The sequence below is a fragment of the Dromaius novaehollandiae genome, chromosome 29 (assembly GCF_036370855.1).
Source record: "Dromaius novaehollandiae isolate bDroNov1 chromosome 29, bDroNov1.hap1, whole genome shotgun sequence".
Taxonomy (NCBI): Eukaryota; Metazoa; Chordata; class Aves; order Casuariiformes; family Dromaiidae; genus Dromaius; species Dromaius novaehollandiae.
In genome coordinates this window covers 286,946-303,140 of record NC_088126.1, presented here as the reverse complement: position 1 = coordinate 303,140, position 16,195 = coordinate 286,946, and the positions used below count along the sequence as shown (strand labels likewise).

Below are 16,195 nucleotides of genomic sequence, written 5' to 3'. Positions count from 1 at the left end.
AACCCGGGAGCCAGGGGTTAATTTTCATTTATTATTTAAATAAAAATTGAAGCCAGCTTTGCATTTGGCACAGCAACAGAAGAGAGATGCCGAAACAAGAGCTACCCAGCACGGAGACGGGGCTGTCACGCTAGCAGGTGAGGAGCAGATGGGGACAGCCACCGCGGCCCAGCAGCAGCCCCTCTCCCCCACCCAGGGCGGTGGGAGGACAGACGGCTCCAGGGGACTTGCCCAGTGCGCTGGCCCAGACAGGTGAAGGCACCAACCCCTCTCCACCACCCCAGGATCAGCGAAAATATAAATCCAGCGTCATCCGCGTGTCCAAGAGACAGGTGGAAGCAGAACTCGATTTTCTGCTGAGCAGGAAGCAGGAGGTGCAGATGCTCCCTGGGTGCCTGGCACTGAGCTTGCAGGAGGACAGCGGGGAGCTAACAGACACACGAGTCAGACACGGGGCAGCTTTGCAGGCGGTGGCTGGCTCTCCCCCCCCTCAGTAGGGACAAGGCTGAAGCCCCACGAGCGACGGTGCCCAGGGGTAACAGTGCAGCACGAGAGTGGCAGGGGCCAAGAGGAGAAGAGCATGAGCGAGGCCAGCCCTCCAGCCCTCGCTGCAGGTGGAAATAAGGGACAATCCGTGCGCCCGCTCGTAGAGGGCTGGACGTAGGAGGGGTCGGGGGAGCGGGGAAGGTGCAGAGGTACAAGGAGCCCTTCCAGCACCCAGCCCGTGTTCAGGGTCCTTCAACTGCCAGTCCCAGATGGCTGCAATTTGGCACATGGGCTAGAGGCAGCCATCACCACCAGAAGCATATGCACCACAACTGTCTCTCACAACAGCCCTCTCCCTATCCCTGCACTTGGAGCAGGCTCATCCCAGCAACGTAAGGGACACAGGGAGAAGGCAGGTGAAGGGGACTGGTTCTGGTGCTGCCTCCCAGCCCAGTGCCCCCCGAGGCTGGCAGCTCCTGGGGACAGAACCAGCCCAGCCCCCCAGGAGCAAGCCCAGGAAAAGACAGGGATGATTTCTTGGCAGAGAATCTGGCTCTGCTTCAAAGGAAAGGAGAGCAAAAGCTTCCAGGGAAAGATCTAGCCCCCACACACCCTGGGACTGGGACACTGGGACCCTTTGTGCCCCACAGCACACAAGTGGCATTACCAGGGGGGAAACGGGAGATCCACGGGCAATAGCAGGGAAAGGTCAGCAGCTGCTTCAGTCCCTGTCACAGATCTGCAGGAGACTCCTGCTCCTCAGCAGCCAGTGCCGAAGGGATAGTGATGGCAGGTGCAGGGCTCAGCCACTGCGCCTGCCATCCTGCTCCTCCCCCCCTTCTCTGTCCACCGAGGGAAGGGGACCAGCACAAACCACAACAGCCTCCATCCGTGAGGGAAGGGGTTAGAGCAGCAGACGATTCAGGCACCAGCACTTTCAAGCTGGGATGAGGCAGCCTCCAACAGCTGATGCAGACACACGGGGATCCAATGAAAGTGCAACTTGGATTTCCTCTTCTTTAAAAATAGCCCATGTGCAAGTGAGAAACCAGGGGCTCGGCCTGCCCTAGGGCGCCCGGAAGGCGTTGGTGGCTGCACCCGCTGCAGCGTTGGCCGCTGCGGTGCGCACTGCCTGGTTGGAGAAGACGCCCGCAGCAAACTCCTCCTGCGCTTTCTGGAAGCTGGCACCCGTCCGGCGGTACAGAGAGTGAATCTGAAGGAGATGGGCAGGCTCAGGGGTCAGTGAACCCACCTTATTTCAGACCCCAACACCTGATGAACAGAGGAGCAGCGTACCCCAATGGCCTGTCGCCCTGGGACAGGGGGGCACGCAGAGCTCAGCCCCATGCCTGCCAAACACCAGCTTTCTCCTCCCAGAGGAAGGGGCAGTTCTGCCCCAAGCTCACTCCATACTCACCTTTTTCAGCATGATGATACCCAGCACAGCCACTGCTGTGAAGAACAAGGACACCAGGATCATCATCACAGCCACAGCCGGGTTCTTCCTCAGCGCTATCAGACTCAATATCCAACCACTGCAAAACAAGAGGTAGTTGCCCACAAGAGCCATTTTCCCCACCTGCATCCTCCGGCTCTGGGTTACCCAGCTGGCCAGGGCTCTCCAGGGCCAGCACAGCCCCTACCTGAATCCCCAGTTTGGTATGCCAATTGCCTCCAGAACATACACGACGTTCTGGGCAAAGAAGACGAAGAAGAAGACAAAGAAGTTGAACGAACTGTCGCTCCTGATAGTGAGAGAAAGAGAAGGTTAGGCCACCCCTACCAGAGAAAACAATGCTCAAGCCTTCCTTGCACCAGAGCACAGGGGACACACGGTGAATACGCAGGCCCTAGAGTCACAGCCATCTCCCGCACCCATGTGTTAAGTGACTTATAGCAAGGAGAAATCAGAGGAAGGGATGTCCAACAGCAAGGTCCACAGAAAAACCTCCTGTGACCGCTTTAGGGTAGCCACATCCAAAGTGGCATCTGTTCCTCAAACACAAGTTCAGTGCAGAATTGCCATATCCCTAACGCCTTTAGGAAACAAGAGCTGGGATGTCCCCAGCGCCACACTCAGGACAGGTGCTCGTTCTGCCAAGGAGTCCAGTTTCCTCAGCTACAAGCATCAGCCTTACAGGCACCCCACCCCACTGCTTTGCTGGTCCCAGAGCTCAAACACATACACACCTGAAGGCTTTGTACATTGGCCTATACCAGCAGACAAAGGAGCAGGGCGTGTAGAGAAGAGCCCAGAGAATGGAGAGGCCAAATCCAGAACCTGACGAAGGCTCCACACAGAACCAGGCCAGCGAGGCCAGGAAGTTCAGGAAGAGAGCAATGGTGCTGGCTGAGAGAGGATGTGGGTCAGGCAACCTGAGCAACGGCAAGGCCCCACCCTCCCCGCACCAAGACACAGGCCCTCCAGGCCGTGGCACCAAGCTGTAATCACCGCTCCCCCAGGCGGTGGGATTTGCTCACGGACAGGGATTTGTTCCGCTATCTCCCCACCAAGTGCAACAGCATCTGCCCTCGCATCCCAACTGGGGACTCACCCATCCAGAGGTAGTACATGGTAGAAACTGTCTTTTGGAAGTCAGCAGGGATCTCCACAGGGATATCTTGGTAGAAACAAGGCTTCACAGGGCAGAAGGATGGCAAGGGGGGCCAGTTGTTGAGCCTCGCTACAAAGGAGAGGAGATGGGACCCAGAGCACTGCGCTGTTGGCACTGAGGGGCCGGGAGAGCGTGGTAGCTGCCATCCCTCCCCTGCCCAGCTGCCTCCGCACTTACTGGCTGCGCTGCCGAGAGCGGCGTTCTGCAGCTCCCGCTCCCGCCGGTCAAGCTCCTCCGCCTTCCGGTTCAGCTCTTCCTGCCGCTTCAGCAGCTCCGCTGTGGCCGCCGCTGCCGAGGCCTGCAGTGGAGGTAGGTTACTGGGCACCTCCCACTCCCCCGCCAGTACCGCGGGCCCGGCTGCCGCTCCTGTTACCTGGGTGCCATAGGAGCCGTAGTTCTTGGGCTCGGGGGGGCTCGGCCTCTTCGGGGGCGGCGCGGCCGCTGCCGGCAGGGGTGGCTGGTACGACGGAGGCGGCTGGTACGGCGAGGGCGGCTGCAACGGGAGGGCGGCTCTGAGGGGCTGCGCGGGCGCCCAGCGGCGGGGCCCAGGCCCGGTCCGAGCGCGACGCGAGCCCGGCAGCGGGGGGGGAGCAGAGCCCGGCGCGGCGCTCCCTTACCCCGGTGCCCTCGAAGGGGTTGTACACGTCCAGCGTCGCGTACTCGGGGCCGGGCCGGTGCTGCACCACGGCGGGGTCCTGCAGGGGAGACGGCGAGAGCTGAAGCGGGGCCGCGGCGGCCGGGGCGAGCCGCGCCGCCGCCGCCACGCACCTGGAAGGGGTTGCCGGCCTCGGCCATGGCGGAGCCGCTCCGCCGCCGCCGCGCCGCCGCCGATTGGCTGCCGCCGTCGTGACGTCACCGGCAGCGCCCGCGGCGCGAGGGAAGCCCCGCCGCAGGGGGGCTGCGCGCACGCGCGGGGCGGGCGGGGCGGGCACGTGATGCAGGCACGTGGCCTGGCCCAACGTCACGTGCCGCCGCGACACACGCCCTCCCCGCTCCGCGCCGCCGCCGCGGACACCGCCTCCCCGCCCCGCCCCCCGAGCGCGCGGAGCACGTCGGGAGCGCGTACCCATGGCAACGCGGCCCGCCGCCCCCCCCAAGCACCGGACGTACCGGCGCTCGCGTCACTAGGCCCTGCGGGCGCCGGGCAGGCACCGCGCGGCGCCCGGGGCTGCTTTCCTCGGAGCGCCGGCGGAGCAGGAGCCACGCTCGGCCGCGAGGCCTGGGGCCGGTCCCGGTCCCGCTCTCCTCCTGAAGGCCGCCAGCTGCTGCCGGTCGACTTCACTCTGGCAAGGAAACAGAAGGGTCAGATTAGAGCGGCGCAGCCCGACCGTTAGCGGAAAGAGCCTCCCGCCTGCTTCCCGGCTCCCCGGCTGCAGCCCGGCAGCAGGTGAACAGCCCCAGAGCTGCAACCAGTGTGAGACCCACAAAGCTGCAGGTCCTTGGGGTGGTTTGAGGCCTGAGTACCACTCTCTGAACCAGCCCCAAATATCACATTTTAGCCATAACGTGCTGTGGCTGGGTTCCCCACGAAAGAGGAAGTTAAACCTTCTGCTCCAGGCTGGTAGCCCCTGCTCACGCGCTGTCAGCAGCAAGCCGCTTACCTCCGGAAGGCGGTACTTCTCCCGGAGGCGGCTCCTCATGGCTGCCTGTTCAGCTTTTTTCTCAGCGTAGAACTCATTCCGTTTGTTTCTGAACCAGACAGAACATCATCAAGGAGTGTTGCTCAGGGTTTGCTTTCAGCTAGAGGGGATCATGGGCTCTACCAAGGCATGGGAACCCAGGAAGTTATCAGGGTCCTGTTCCATGGCTCAGCTATCGTACGCACTTCCTCGTTAAACTCACTGCTAATGCAGACTACTGTCTTATCCTTATCCCCTAGTAGGCATCACACACAGAAATAAAGACAAGTAAACTACAAATAAACTTCCTCCTGCATGTATGTAGGAGGGCCCTTATTCAAACGGTTCAGCTAGACTTTCAGCTTTTACTCAGATAGATGCAGGGGCACTTACTTCTCTTCCTGACTTCTCTGGTCATGGCGCTGTTCCCCTGGACCTTTCAGGTGACCTCCCAGGGATGGGGAGTCCATATCCTCAGGGAAATTTGCAGAGATGCAGCAGAGCAGCTGTTTCACTGGGGCCCCAAAAAATGACTTTACAGTAGACTCCATGGACGTAAAAATTGTGGAAGTTAATAGAGGGACTGGAATAGAAAAGGCAGTAACAAAAACAGCTGTGGTAGTGAAATACTACCTCCCACTACCACCTAAAAGCCACCAAACATCGATATGCCCTGTGCAGTTGCAGAGATTTCTCCGTCTCGGGTCAGGGAGGAATTCCTGGCATGACAAGCAGCTTGGGGAATTGTGTCTCTTGGCCCAGTTATTTATAGGGATCACTACTTTAGCTGATTCTGCCAACTACCAGCTGGATGTGGACAGCACTGACACCCCATGCCAAAAGGGAATTCCTCAGCATCCTGAGAACCATGATAGTGGGCACAACAGATTTATCTATACCTGCTTTATCTAGTTCCCAGTCCCAACTCCCAGTACTTAGCAGCAACTGCACCTCTCTCAGCTAAAAATATTCTTTAGCCCTAAATAGAGGAGACTTACAAAGTCACGCGCACCCAAATTTACTAACTTCCACTTCAGATGAGCCAGCTGGCACCTTGAATGGTGCTCTCTGCCAGGTATTTGAAAGCTGTGAATTCAGATTTTGGACACCAGGTTTTTATTTTGCTTTGTAAAGTCCAAGAGACAGACTGTAGATAAGTTATTTGCTCAATCTAATGCTCATCTGGACTCACCTGGGGGCTGACCACACACAGCAGCACCTGCTCTTCTCTATGTTCTCGTTCCCAGGCACACACCACCTTCCTCCAAGCTGCGCAGCAGGCTGCTGTCTGACTGAGCAATACAGCAAATGAAAGCTCCCAGCCTAAGCTCTTTATGTTAGGATCATAAGCACATGAAAATGACTCAATGTCACCCCATCCAGGTCTCACCCCCCACTAACTCCAGGTGAAGCTGGTCTTTTCCTTTATCCCTCTGAGTGATGAGTCTGCCGCAAGCAGATGGTGCAACAGCAAAGCGATAAGCTCCTACAGAACAGGCTCTGTGTACATCTGCTGTGTTACTGACACCAGCCCCAAGGAGACTCTTCCAGACGGGCATTGGCAGAGCATCAACACAAAGCTTCCATTAAGTCTGCAACTTCCTCAGCAGATCAAATGGGACAGAGTCCAAACCAACGCCACAGCCTTGGTTCTACAGCTGGTGAGAGCCAAAAGCTACAGCCAGACATTTCAGTGGGCTGGGGGATGGAGCAGCCTGTTTGACAGCTGACTACAGAAGTTAGTGTTGATGTAGGCACCCAGCCATCAGTTTTCCAACAGCCACCAACAGTAGCCAGTGCTCCATTCCTCCAGGCAGTGAGAATTCCCCAGTGTTCTCCCTTTTCTATAAGCTGGACATATTTCATATTTAGTATCTTCCCACCTCTGACTATTAATCATAGGGCATGATGAAGTCCCCACATGTTTTGCTACACCACATAGCAAAATCTGCTTGCCCTGGACTTAGCTCAGATCCAGCTGCAGGCCTCAGTGCCAAGAGCAGCTCCTACGAGGTGCATGCTCAGCCACCAGGCCAGTATCCAGGCTTGGAGAGAGCTGTACAGGTGGATAGAGCAAGCTTTGTTAATGAGGTACACCGGGCCAGGAAGATGCAGCTTCCTTCCTGCACCTCCCTTCCCTCTGCAGGGAGCAGCGTACAGCCACTGCACGTCAGACAAAAACCAACCAGCAGACTGTGTTTGTCAGCAGGTACAATGCTGGAGCTGACTCTCTTTTTCCTAGGGAACTGACAAACAGCTGGGTGCACTGCTCCATGATGCTGATGTCCTCAGCCCACAGCTGGCCTCAGGCAGAAGAGCCAAGTCCAGTGCACTGAGGAGGGTAAAACAGCCTTCTGCTGGTCCAACCACCGACCAGAAGGTTTATTCACTTCATATTTATTTTTCACAAAGACTGTACAAAATTCTTATAAAACTCTGGTGTGGGGATGGGCTATGACATTGATCCAAAAAATAATTCCCATGCAGTCCCACCAGTTTCATAACTTACAAGGAAACTACAGAGAGCTGAGAGTCCTGGAGTATTTACACCGAGGAGGGCAGGAGAGAACAAGAGACAAAGCCACACATGAACAGAGGTATTTACAATATGGACATAGAGGCCCCCTCGCCTTGGGATAATGGCAGCAGCAACAGCAGGAGGTTGGGCCTATGGTGCTCAGAGGCCGATATAGAATATGGGCTATTTACAGTATCTCACATATTAACAGCTTTACAAACGTGTCCAGGGAGTTCTTTTATGTATAAAAAAAAGCACCAAGTGTCTGAATAGAAATCACACAGGCCTCCACGGGGGCTAGAATCTGAGGGCAGGCTGGCACCTGTGGCGTCACCGGCTGATGTCTCGGCTAGAGTCCCACATTTTTGTGCTTGGTTCCATTTCCAGCATGTCAAAGAACGGGTGCTTGAGGGCCTCGGCCAGGGTGATGCGCTTGGACGGCTCGTACTCCAGCATGCTCTCAATGAGGTCGAAGAGGCGGTGATGATCTTCAGCCTCAGAAGTAAGGTATCGCTGGGAAGATGGAGGGGAGAGGTCAGGGCAAAGAACACCATGCCCTGTTCTGGTCACAATACACTCCCTGGGGTGAATGGTTAAGCTAGGAGAAGAGTGGTTTGCTTAGACCCTCACTGGTCCTAAACCTGAACTGCAGGGCAGTTTAACAAGCGTGGAACTACCAGATTTTCACACACACACCCTCCTTCCCAAGCACTTCCTGAAGTCTTGTCATGCCCTTCAGATAAAGCTCAGGCTGCTGCCATCTTCCCAGCCAAGACTCCTAGAAGATACTGGTCTGAGCCTTTCAGCGGCCCAAGCTTGCCCACATGAAAAATGGTCAAGAACGGGGGCAGGCACTGAAAGATTCTGCAGTGAGAAAAGGATAAACCAACTGGGTGCTCCTGCCCACCCCACCTTACCCGTAGCGGCTTGCAGTTTTCCCTGACATAGCGGCCAGCGGAGGTGTTCTCATCCCAATCCAGGCGGCCATGGTAGAAATATTTCTGTTTCCTGTCAGAAGAAGAGGTGGCAACAGGTTACAGCAGAAAGGACCAAGCACAAAGCAGCTTGCAGCAACAGCAGCACACCAGCCCTGGCACCACTGCAGGGGCACACAGGACACTGCAATAGCATGGATGACTGACTCCAGAGGCTGCTTCAAAGCTTGATCCCTCAAAGAAAACCACTACATATGAAGCAGGAAAGAGCTGGCAAGCCTGCAGCACCCAGCCAGTCTTGCTCACCTGGTCTTCCGGATCATCCGAGAAGGAATTGGCCCCAAGATCCTCTCCATCATGGCCAAGTGCTCCCGGTTGTCATGCGTCTGAGGGAAATAAATGTAAAGGAGGGGCATGGAACAGGTTTCAGTAGTTTTACCTCCTGCCCTGGGTACTCCCCCATTTCAGAATCCCTTGCTGGCCAACACATGGGGCATCACTATCAAACTGCACTGATGGAGGGAACTCCATAAGTCCCAGGGGCTCCTGGCTATGCTGGGAGACAGCCAGGATTCCTCTTCTATCAGATGTGAGATGGCCACACAGCATACGGTTCTCACCTGAAACAGGGTGAAACCCACATAATACTCAAAGATGATGCAGCCAATGCTCCACACATCACAGGGCTGGCTCCAGCCAAGCTCTAGAAGACAAAGGGTTTTTAAAGAAAAGATCAGTTATTGCCCAAGATTCCAGACTGCTCTCCCTTCCCCTTGTAAAAAAAACAAACAAACAAACAAGCAGCTGAAAAAAGAATTCCCATTCCAGCCAGGCTCATGATACTCTGGTGGCAGCATACAGCCCAGCTGCTAATGATGCCAAGACACTGAGTTATAAGTTGTTGGCACTCCCAGAAAATAACACTGCAGAGCATGTTCAAGGTATAGCACTTCTGATCTCCTGAGCTAAGCCCAGGACAACTACTGAATGACGTGGGGCAAATGCTTTTTAACCCAGCAGGCCGTGCCCGATGCCCTCAAGGCAAATGGCTGCCTCTACAGGCAGGCCAAGCCTGTGGTACCTACCCAGTATGACTTCTGGGGCCCGGTAATGCCTGGTAGAGACAATCGTGCTGTGATGCTCATGATCAAATGTGGCACTGCCAAAGTCCACCACTCTGATAGCCGTGCTCTTCACACTCCGCTCATCTCGCTTCTTTGAGAGGGAAGGTGATATCAGTTACTGAGGCGTTTCATAGTGTGGGCTTAGCCTGTTACACAGCTAGGGCTTCACCACAAGGAGACCACAGGAGCGGTCTGCTTCGGAGGGCGTCTTTAGGGCTGGCACTCACTCTCCAATACACAGCACAGTCCCCAAAGACACTCGCCCTAACAAGCCCTAGACAAGCCTGAGGTCTATGGCTTATGGACTATGCGGGCAGTTCACGCATGATGTAGATCCTGAACCAATGCATGAACATAATCAGTCCAACCCTGTGTCTCCTGGGGCCACGTTTTAACTCCACCCATATGTTGATAAGGTCAGGGATACCAAACAACCCAAGAGGAGACTTCAAAAAGCAAGACAGTTCTGTTACCTTTTCCAGGTTGTAGGTGAGTTCGTAGTCTGAGTTCACAAAGAGGATGTTCTCAGGTTTGAGGTCAGTGTGAGTGAGTTTATTGTCATGCAGAACTGAGGAAGCAAAGAGAGTCAGGGTCAATGAACACAAAGCAAGCTAGGCTGCATACACTCAATGAGTGAGCATCACTCATTCACAGCTTGCTCATACTGGCACCAGTTTAGCCCACATTTAGAGTTGGGTGTAAATGGTCAGGCCAGTCCAGGCCAAGATGCTTAGACAGAAGCACATTTATCATATTGATTGCCAGAATGTACATGGGGGTGGAAGCTGGAGCGCCCTGAACTACTACCAGCCCACATGCATCAGAAACAGTACAATCAGCTAAAGAAAAAGGATTCACTCCAAGCATGCTTCCTCACCAGACCGGCAGGAAGGCTCAGTCTCAGAATCTGCACAGCAGCACCCCAGCAAAAACTTGCTGCTTTGGGCCATCAGCTGCAGAACTGGCATGGAAGTTAGGAGCCACACAGACATCCAGGTCAGTTAAGGAACAGCAGAGAGAAGAGCAGTGGACACTTACACTTCACAGCCTGGCACACCTGGTAGGCCATGTGCCGTACTTGGTGGATGGGATAAGGCAGATAGTTGTTGTCCTTCAGGAAATCAAAGGTGCTAAGCCCCAGCAGTTCAAAGGAGATGCACATGTGGCCATGGTAGTCAAACCAGTCAAACATCCTGACACAAAGGCTGAGAGAAAAAATCTGATTAGGGACAGATCTGCATGCACCACTCACAGCACTGCTATCCCTGCACCAGGCTTGGCCTTGCTCAGTTCACATCGCACAGCAAGCCAACATGCCTCCAAAAAACAGCCGCAGACAAATTCAGTCATGCAATATGAAGTACCTCTCTCATCTCATCCTTGTGACTATGCTAAAATAGTACTTTCCTCTGCATTTTGTCACACAGAGCATACTCACTTCTTGTTCTCAGGATCCTTCTCATTGATTTTCTCCAACACGTTGATTTCCAGTCGGGCAGCCTCTTTGTACTTCTCCACGTTTTTAATGATTTTCAGGGCAACACGTGCACCACCCCTGGGGAGAAGCAGGAATAAAATACAAGATCACTTCTGAGTCAGGTCAGAGAACCTGCGCCCGACAGAATGAACTTTCTGAACCAGCCTTGTCCTGTGAAAACTTGTGCAGCACAGCCCATCATCATTTTTCAAGCCAGGAGAGGGCCTTTATTAAGGGGGTGAACAACGTCCACCAAAACAGTGCCTTTTACCTCACTACAGACAGCCCTGAGATTCCTCCCAGCCCCTCTCCAAAACACTCTCCATGGGTGACCCAACAGGATGGGTGCCCAGACCAGCAGGGGAATACCGGAAACAAAGAGACTCATTTCCACCGCCACGTTCCCACATTAAACAAGAAAATCTACTTCACCCAGTGCATTCTTTTTTCTTCCCCACCATGTCCCTCCCTGTCCCACTGCCAGACCCACAAGCAGGCGTACCTCCGGTGATCTATGCACTGCACCACTCTGCCAAACGTGCCTTCCCCTAAGGTGCTAATAATCTCATCTGGGAGGGAGAGAAAAAGAGAAAGGAACATGAGACAGTGAGCTCAACCTGGATGCAGTGCATACACAAGGCAAAGGAGAATGCATTGCAACACCTAACCTGCACACAGCTTGAGAGACCGGAGCAGCGGAAGGCTGACACCGGCTGCACAAGGCAACTGCCCTAGTTCCCTGGCACTTCAGTAACAATACAAAATATAAACGTAGCTTTAACAAAAGGGGAAGGAAAAGGAGAGGGTTTCTCTTTAATAAACAATGAAAATAAAATGAAACAGAAAGATAAGACAGATCTGCGACTGCGATGGGAGCTTAACTAGAGAGCTAAATTATGTTACGATTTGGCTGTACATCTTTCTTGTAGCCAGTCGCCGACGCGATAGATCAGATGCCCCTCGTCGTCGTCCTCCACACTCTTGGCCCTTCTGCTGCTCTGTCGACTCCGCTGCTGGCCCAGGCAGACAGGGAATTCATCATTCACCAATCAGATTTTCAAACCAGCGCAGCAGCCAGCGTCACGCATTGGTTGGTTTGGAAATTCACATGGTTGTTTGAGGAGGGGTTGCAGGAGGAGATTCCCAGCCAATTCATACGGCACAGAGGAATATATAACGATAGGGATATTGCAAGGGAACATGTCAAGATACAACACACTAGCTCAGAAAAGAAAAAAACAGTTTGCTTTTCGTTGTAGCAAAAAAAAAAAAAAAAAAAAGAAAAAAGAAAAAACCTACAAACAGCCCCACCCGAACCAGTGTGAGAGCAGAGATGGCCAGAACAAGGGCTAGCAGAGGGGCAGTGGAAGGAGCCAGCTGCTCTTGCTCCTACAGGGGCTTGGAGAGGAACAGCAACAGCACTGGCATTCAGGTCCTGGATCAATGCCAAAGAGCACGCTGAAGCACGACTCTGCCGCCGGGCAGTCAGTGACCACGGGGAGAGGCTCACTTCAGCCCCACATCAGCCACTGAGGAAAGGCAGCAGGAGGCAGGTGCTGGGAAGTCCTTCACAAGCAAAGGGCCAGACTGCCCCACACAGACACTCCCCATCCCATTCCAACAACCTCCCGCTGTAGCTTCCCCCAGCCCAAACACTCAGAGAAAGATGAATTCAGAGATTTCAGAAGCAATTCTTGGTACAACGATCCATCCAGAACCAGAGAGACCTCACAAGTAACTGCCTGGGGGCAGACGTGACACTTCTTCCTAGACCCTCCCCCAAAGAAGCTGGTCCTGGAAAGGCTAACTTCCAGGAGAGAAGCAGAGGCCCAACAGGGAACAGTGACAGCCTGGGATGAGTCAGGTAAGATTTATGCCAGAGAAGAGCAAACTCCTGCCTTCAGTTCTTCAGCTAAGTATCCCCACATTTGGGAGCAACCAGCCAGCAGACTTGGGACCCTAACCCAGCCCCCAATCCCACCCCCGGACATACAGTCAGAACAGACCAGACAACACTGAGAGCTCCACACACAGAGCAGAGAACGTGTCTGGGCTCTAACAGAAGTGGAAGGTGAACAGCAGAACAGATGAGAAGAGAAAGCCAGGGACACTGCTGGGAAGAGCCTGTGATGGTTGCTGCCTCCACTTGAACTGACCGGTCCACAAGCTACAGCCCTTTGCCAAAGCCCCTTGCACAATATCCCAAGTCAGCTGATCCCACCCAAAAGGATGCTGCTCTGACACAGAAACTAACTCAGAAACCAACAGACAGAAACTAACAGACAGACGGGGCTTCCTGCCGCAGAAGACAGGCCCGAAACAGGGATGTGCAGCCACCAGGGGCTGCAGGGACTGGACTACCTGTCGCAGGCAGACTGAGCTCTCTGGGATCAGGATCATCTGAACGTGTGCTGTACAAACCTCACACAAAGACTGTTTGGCTGGGGTTCCTAGGCAGCTCTTTAATGAGTACCACAGAACAAAAGCAGCACTCTGTGGGGATAAAGGAGCTGAGGACTGCAGCACCCCCCCACCCCGAGGGACAGGTCAGCCTCGCAAGGCATGCGTGTCCTCCTGTCACTGCTTTCGGAGAGTGGCTAACACTAAGACAGGGTTTGAGCTGCCTGTGCCCATCTGGCACAGGACAGCCACTGCTGAGGCGCGTCGGGATGGCGGACAGGAACTGCTGCCTGCGCATCATAGGTTTTCAACGCATTTCTCAAGCTGAGTCTGAGAGAGTGTTAGAAAGTGAGTTTTCTACTTACCCAGCTCGCCACCTGGGAGAGAAAGGTTACAGGGGAGACACAGCACAGCGGGATACTCACCGATGAGGAGCGACTAAAGGACCGGCTGCGGCGCCGTCTCCGCCTGTGCTTACGCCGGCTGCTTTTGCAGCTCCGGTAGCTGCCCTCACGGTCCCGGGAGCGTCGGTACTCGTAAGAATGACGATACTCAGGATCGTAGTAGGCTTCCCCTCGCTCACGGCTGTAATCATTCCGCCGGTAGCTATCACAGTAACGCCGGTCATAGGCCCTCCTGTCTGCCGAGTGGTCGTCGTAACTAGGGAAGGGGAGCAACCAAGGGGGTTTGACTATGAATGCAGGTGGGAAGCTGCAGCCAGAGCACGCAAATCTGTCAAGCACAGGTCAGGCTCTGCTAAACTGGGTAAAGACAAAGAGCAGGTGGCTTTGGCAAATCTGTAAGAGCATAAACTGAAAAGGAGTGTTCACACGCTCTTCCGGGTGCCAACTGCAGCTGCACTTTCACCAGGTCACCTGCGGCAACAGTGACGGGCCGGTGCCTCCACAACAGGGCACAGGCCACCCACCTACCACAAGCTGAGCTGCCCCCAGCTGCTTCCAGCCTAGTCAGAGAAACATAGCACAGCCCACGCTCCCCGCTTGTCTCCGCAGACTCACCTCCTGGACCGAACATGGTAACTGTCTTCCCGACGGTGCCGACGATCACGCTCACTGCTGCTTGATCGGGACCGCGTCCGCCGTCTCTTGTGTTTGCGACTTCTGTAACGCTCATGATAGCTGCCCCGGCTGCTGCGCTCCGACGAGCGGTACCTTCTAGAATGAGGCATCTGCAGGACAACAGAACGTTATGACCACAAGGCAATTGCAAGTGAAAGAAAATGGCGTGTACAGTCAGTGGCCAGGGAACTGCTAGGGAAAAGAGGGGGAGGCGATCAGCAGCATGGCTATGTTTGGCAGGGATGGGACAAACTTTTGCGACGTCTCAGAACCTCACACTAGAAGGGATGCAACTGCCCACACAGCCCGTGTTCACTGTTTTGTTTTCCAGGTGACATTCCTCTCCTCAGCTCGCACCCCAAAGTCTTTGCTGGCCACGGCTCCAGAAGCAGCACCTGCACTTCTGATGCTTCCATCTCCTTTCTTTCAACCAATATGCTCTCCAAACAGATATAGACCAGAAAAGAGAAAAGGAAACTAAGGTTTCTGAAAACTGAAGGAAGGTGAAACAAAGCTCAGGATATTGCTGGTGCTTGGCCTGAAGTCCTTGCACTGGTATTGGAGGCACCTAAGCAGGCAACTCCTGAAGAGAGGTCTCTGCTCTAGGACTGAGCAAAGCAACACCTAAGCTCCTCACTGCAAGCAGAGGGGGCCCTACAGGATCCAGGCAGCAAAAAGGCCCTTTATGTGCCCAGAGGTCTGTTAATTAAACCTCAAATTAAACCTACCTTGGAGGGGGGGAATACTCAATTCTGTCTCCCAGATGGGATATTAAAGTCAAGAACAGAGGAAGAAATTCCTCAGTAAGATCACACGCCAAGGTGTAACGCCCGACATTCCAGTTCCTAGGACCCCGCTCACTAGAGCTACCTGTAAGATGTTACCCACACATACTCTGGGTCTGAAGCATTAAGCAATTAAAGTTGCCTGGCCTCCGCAGGTGAGAAGCCAGAACTCCTTTTGTCTGCACACCTCCCGCCTGGCCCTTCTTCCCCACAAGGTACACTCACGCACCCGCCCGATTCCCCGCACGCACGGCTATGCTGACACTGGAGGTAGGGCTACCACGGCACAAAATCGCTGCTGGTGGCAGGGTGACATGGCAGCAGAGATTCCCTGCATGCGAGCAAACCTCAGCCTCGAGAGCAGAGCCGGGCCTGCTGGGAGCCGGGGCCAGGCGGCTGGCGAACGCACCCAGCACCGCGGCCGGGGTGGCTTCAAAGGCGGCTGCGCCCACCGCGAGCGCGGCGCCCTGGCCTTTAATTAACACCGGCGCTGGAAGGCAGCGCTGGCAGCGCTCCAGCCGCCGGGCAGCCGCCGTGCGAGGCGGCGCAGCCCGCACCGCGGCGCCTCGGGGGCCGGCGGCGGAAGGCAGCAAGCGGGGCCGCCGGGCGCGGCCCGCTCCGGGCACGGGGCCGCACCGCGACTGGGAGCACCGGGGCCCGCCCGCGGGGACCTACCGGGACCGCGGGCACGGGCGGCGGCCCCGCAGCCTCCCCCCCTGCGGGCGCCCCGCCGCCGGCCGCAGCCTCCTCCGGCCTCCCAGGCCCGCCCTGCCGGCGCTCGGGCCGCGGCCCCGGCGGGTAGCCCCGGGCCCGGAACGGCGGCGGGGCCGCGCCCGCCAGCCACGGAGGCGGCCGCCGCGGCCTAGCCCCCGCCCCGCCCCGCCGCGCCGCGCCCCGAGCCGCACCGTCCTCGCAGCCAGCCCGGTGCGCTTGTCCCACAGGAAGTCCGTGATGGCGGCCGTGGGCCCCCGGGGATCCCGGGCCCCTCTCCGGCTCCTCTGGCTCTGCTCGCTGCTGCTGCCGCTGCCGCCGCGCCGCCGATCCGGGTCCCGGCCAGGCCGCGCGCGCGCCCCCGCCCGCCCCCGCCGCGGCGCCGCGCACGCACGCGCACGCACGCACGCGCACGCACGCAGGCCGTGCGTCACGCGGCACGTCAC

General features: G+C 56.0%; 2 protein-coding genes across 3 annotated transcripts; both read right to left on the bottom strand.

The window, feature by feature from the left end:
- Positions 1-11: 11 nt before the first annotated feature.
- LOC112992189 (dual specificity protein kinase CLK2) lies at positions 12-16,173 on the bottom strand. Its single transcript, XM_064499132.1, has 20 exons — positions 15,944-16,173; positions 14,194-14,363; positions 13,600-13,834; positions 11,691-11,787; positions 11,277-11,343; positions 10,736-10,852; positions 10,336-10,502; positions 9,771-9,865; positions 9,259-9,388; positions 8,794-8,876; positions 8,480-8,559; positions 8,156-8,246; positions 3,719-3,796; positions 3,475-3,594; positions 3,279-3,399; positions 3,042-3,170; positions 2,677-2,836; positions 2,130-2,231; positions 1,904-2,021; positions 12-1,699 (listed from the first exon to the last, which is right to left on the bottom strand). Exons 2-20 carry the CDS (start codon positions 14,361-14,363, stop codon positions 1,553-1,555), a joined length of 2,307 nt encoding a protein of 768 aa, XP_064355202.1. The 5' UTR covers positions 15,944-16,173; the 3' UTR covers positions 12-1,552.
- On the bottom strand, positions 4,095-5,532 carry LOC135323926 (complexin-3-like). Of its 2 annotated transcripts, XM_064499131.1 has the most exons (3): positions 5,114-5,532; positions 4,703-4,790; positions 4,095-4,384 (listed from the first exon to the last, which is right to left on the bottom strand). In XM_064499131.1, the coding sequence occupies exons 1-3, from the start codon at positions 5,269-5,271 to the stop codon at positions 4,226-4,228; spliced, it is 405 nt and encodes a 134-aa protein (XP_064355201.1). In that variant the 5' UTR covers positions 5,272-5,532; the 3' UTR covers positions 4,095-4,225. The 2 variants fall into 2 exon arrangements, 1 of the variants encoding a protein (XP_064355201.1); XR_010385413.1 differs by lacking the exon at positions 5,114-5,532 and having other exon boundaries at positions 4,647-4,712.
- Positions 16,174-16,195: the final 22 nt, after the last annotated feature.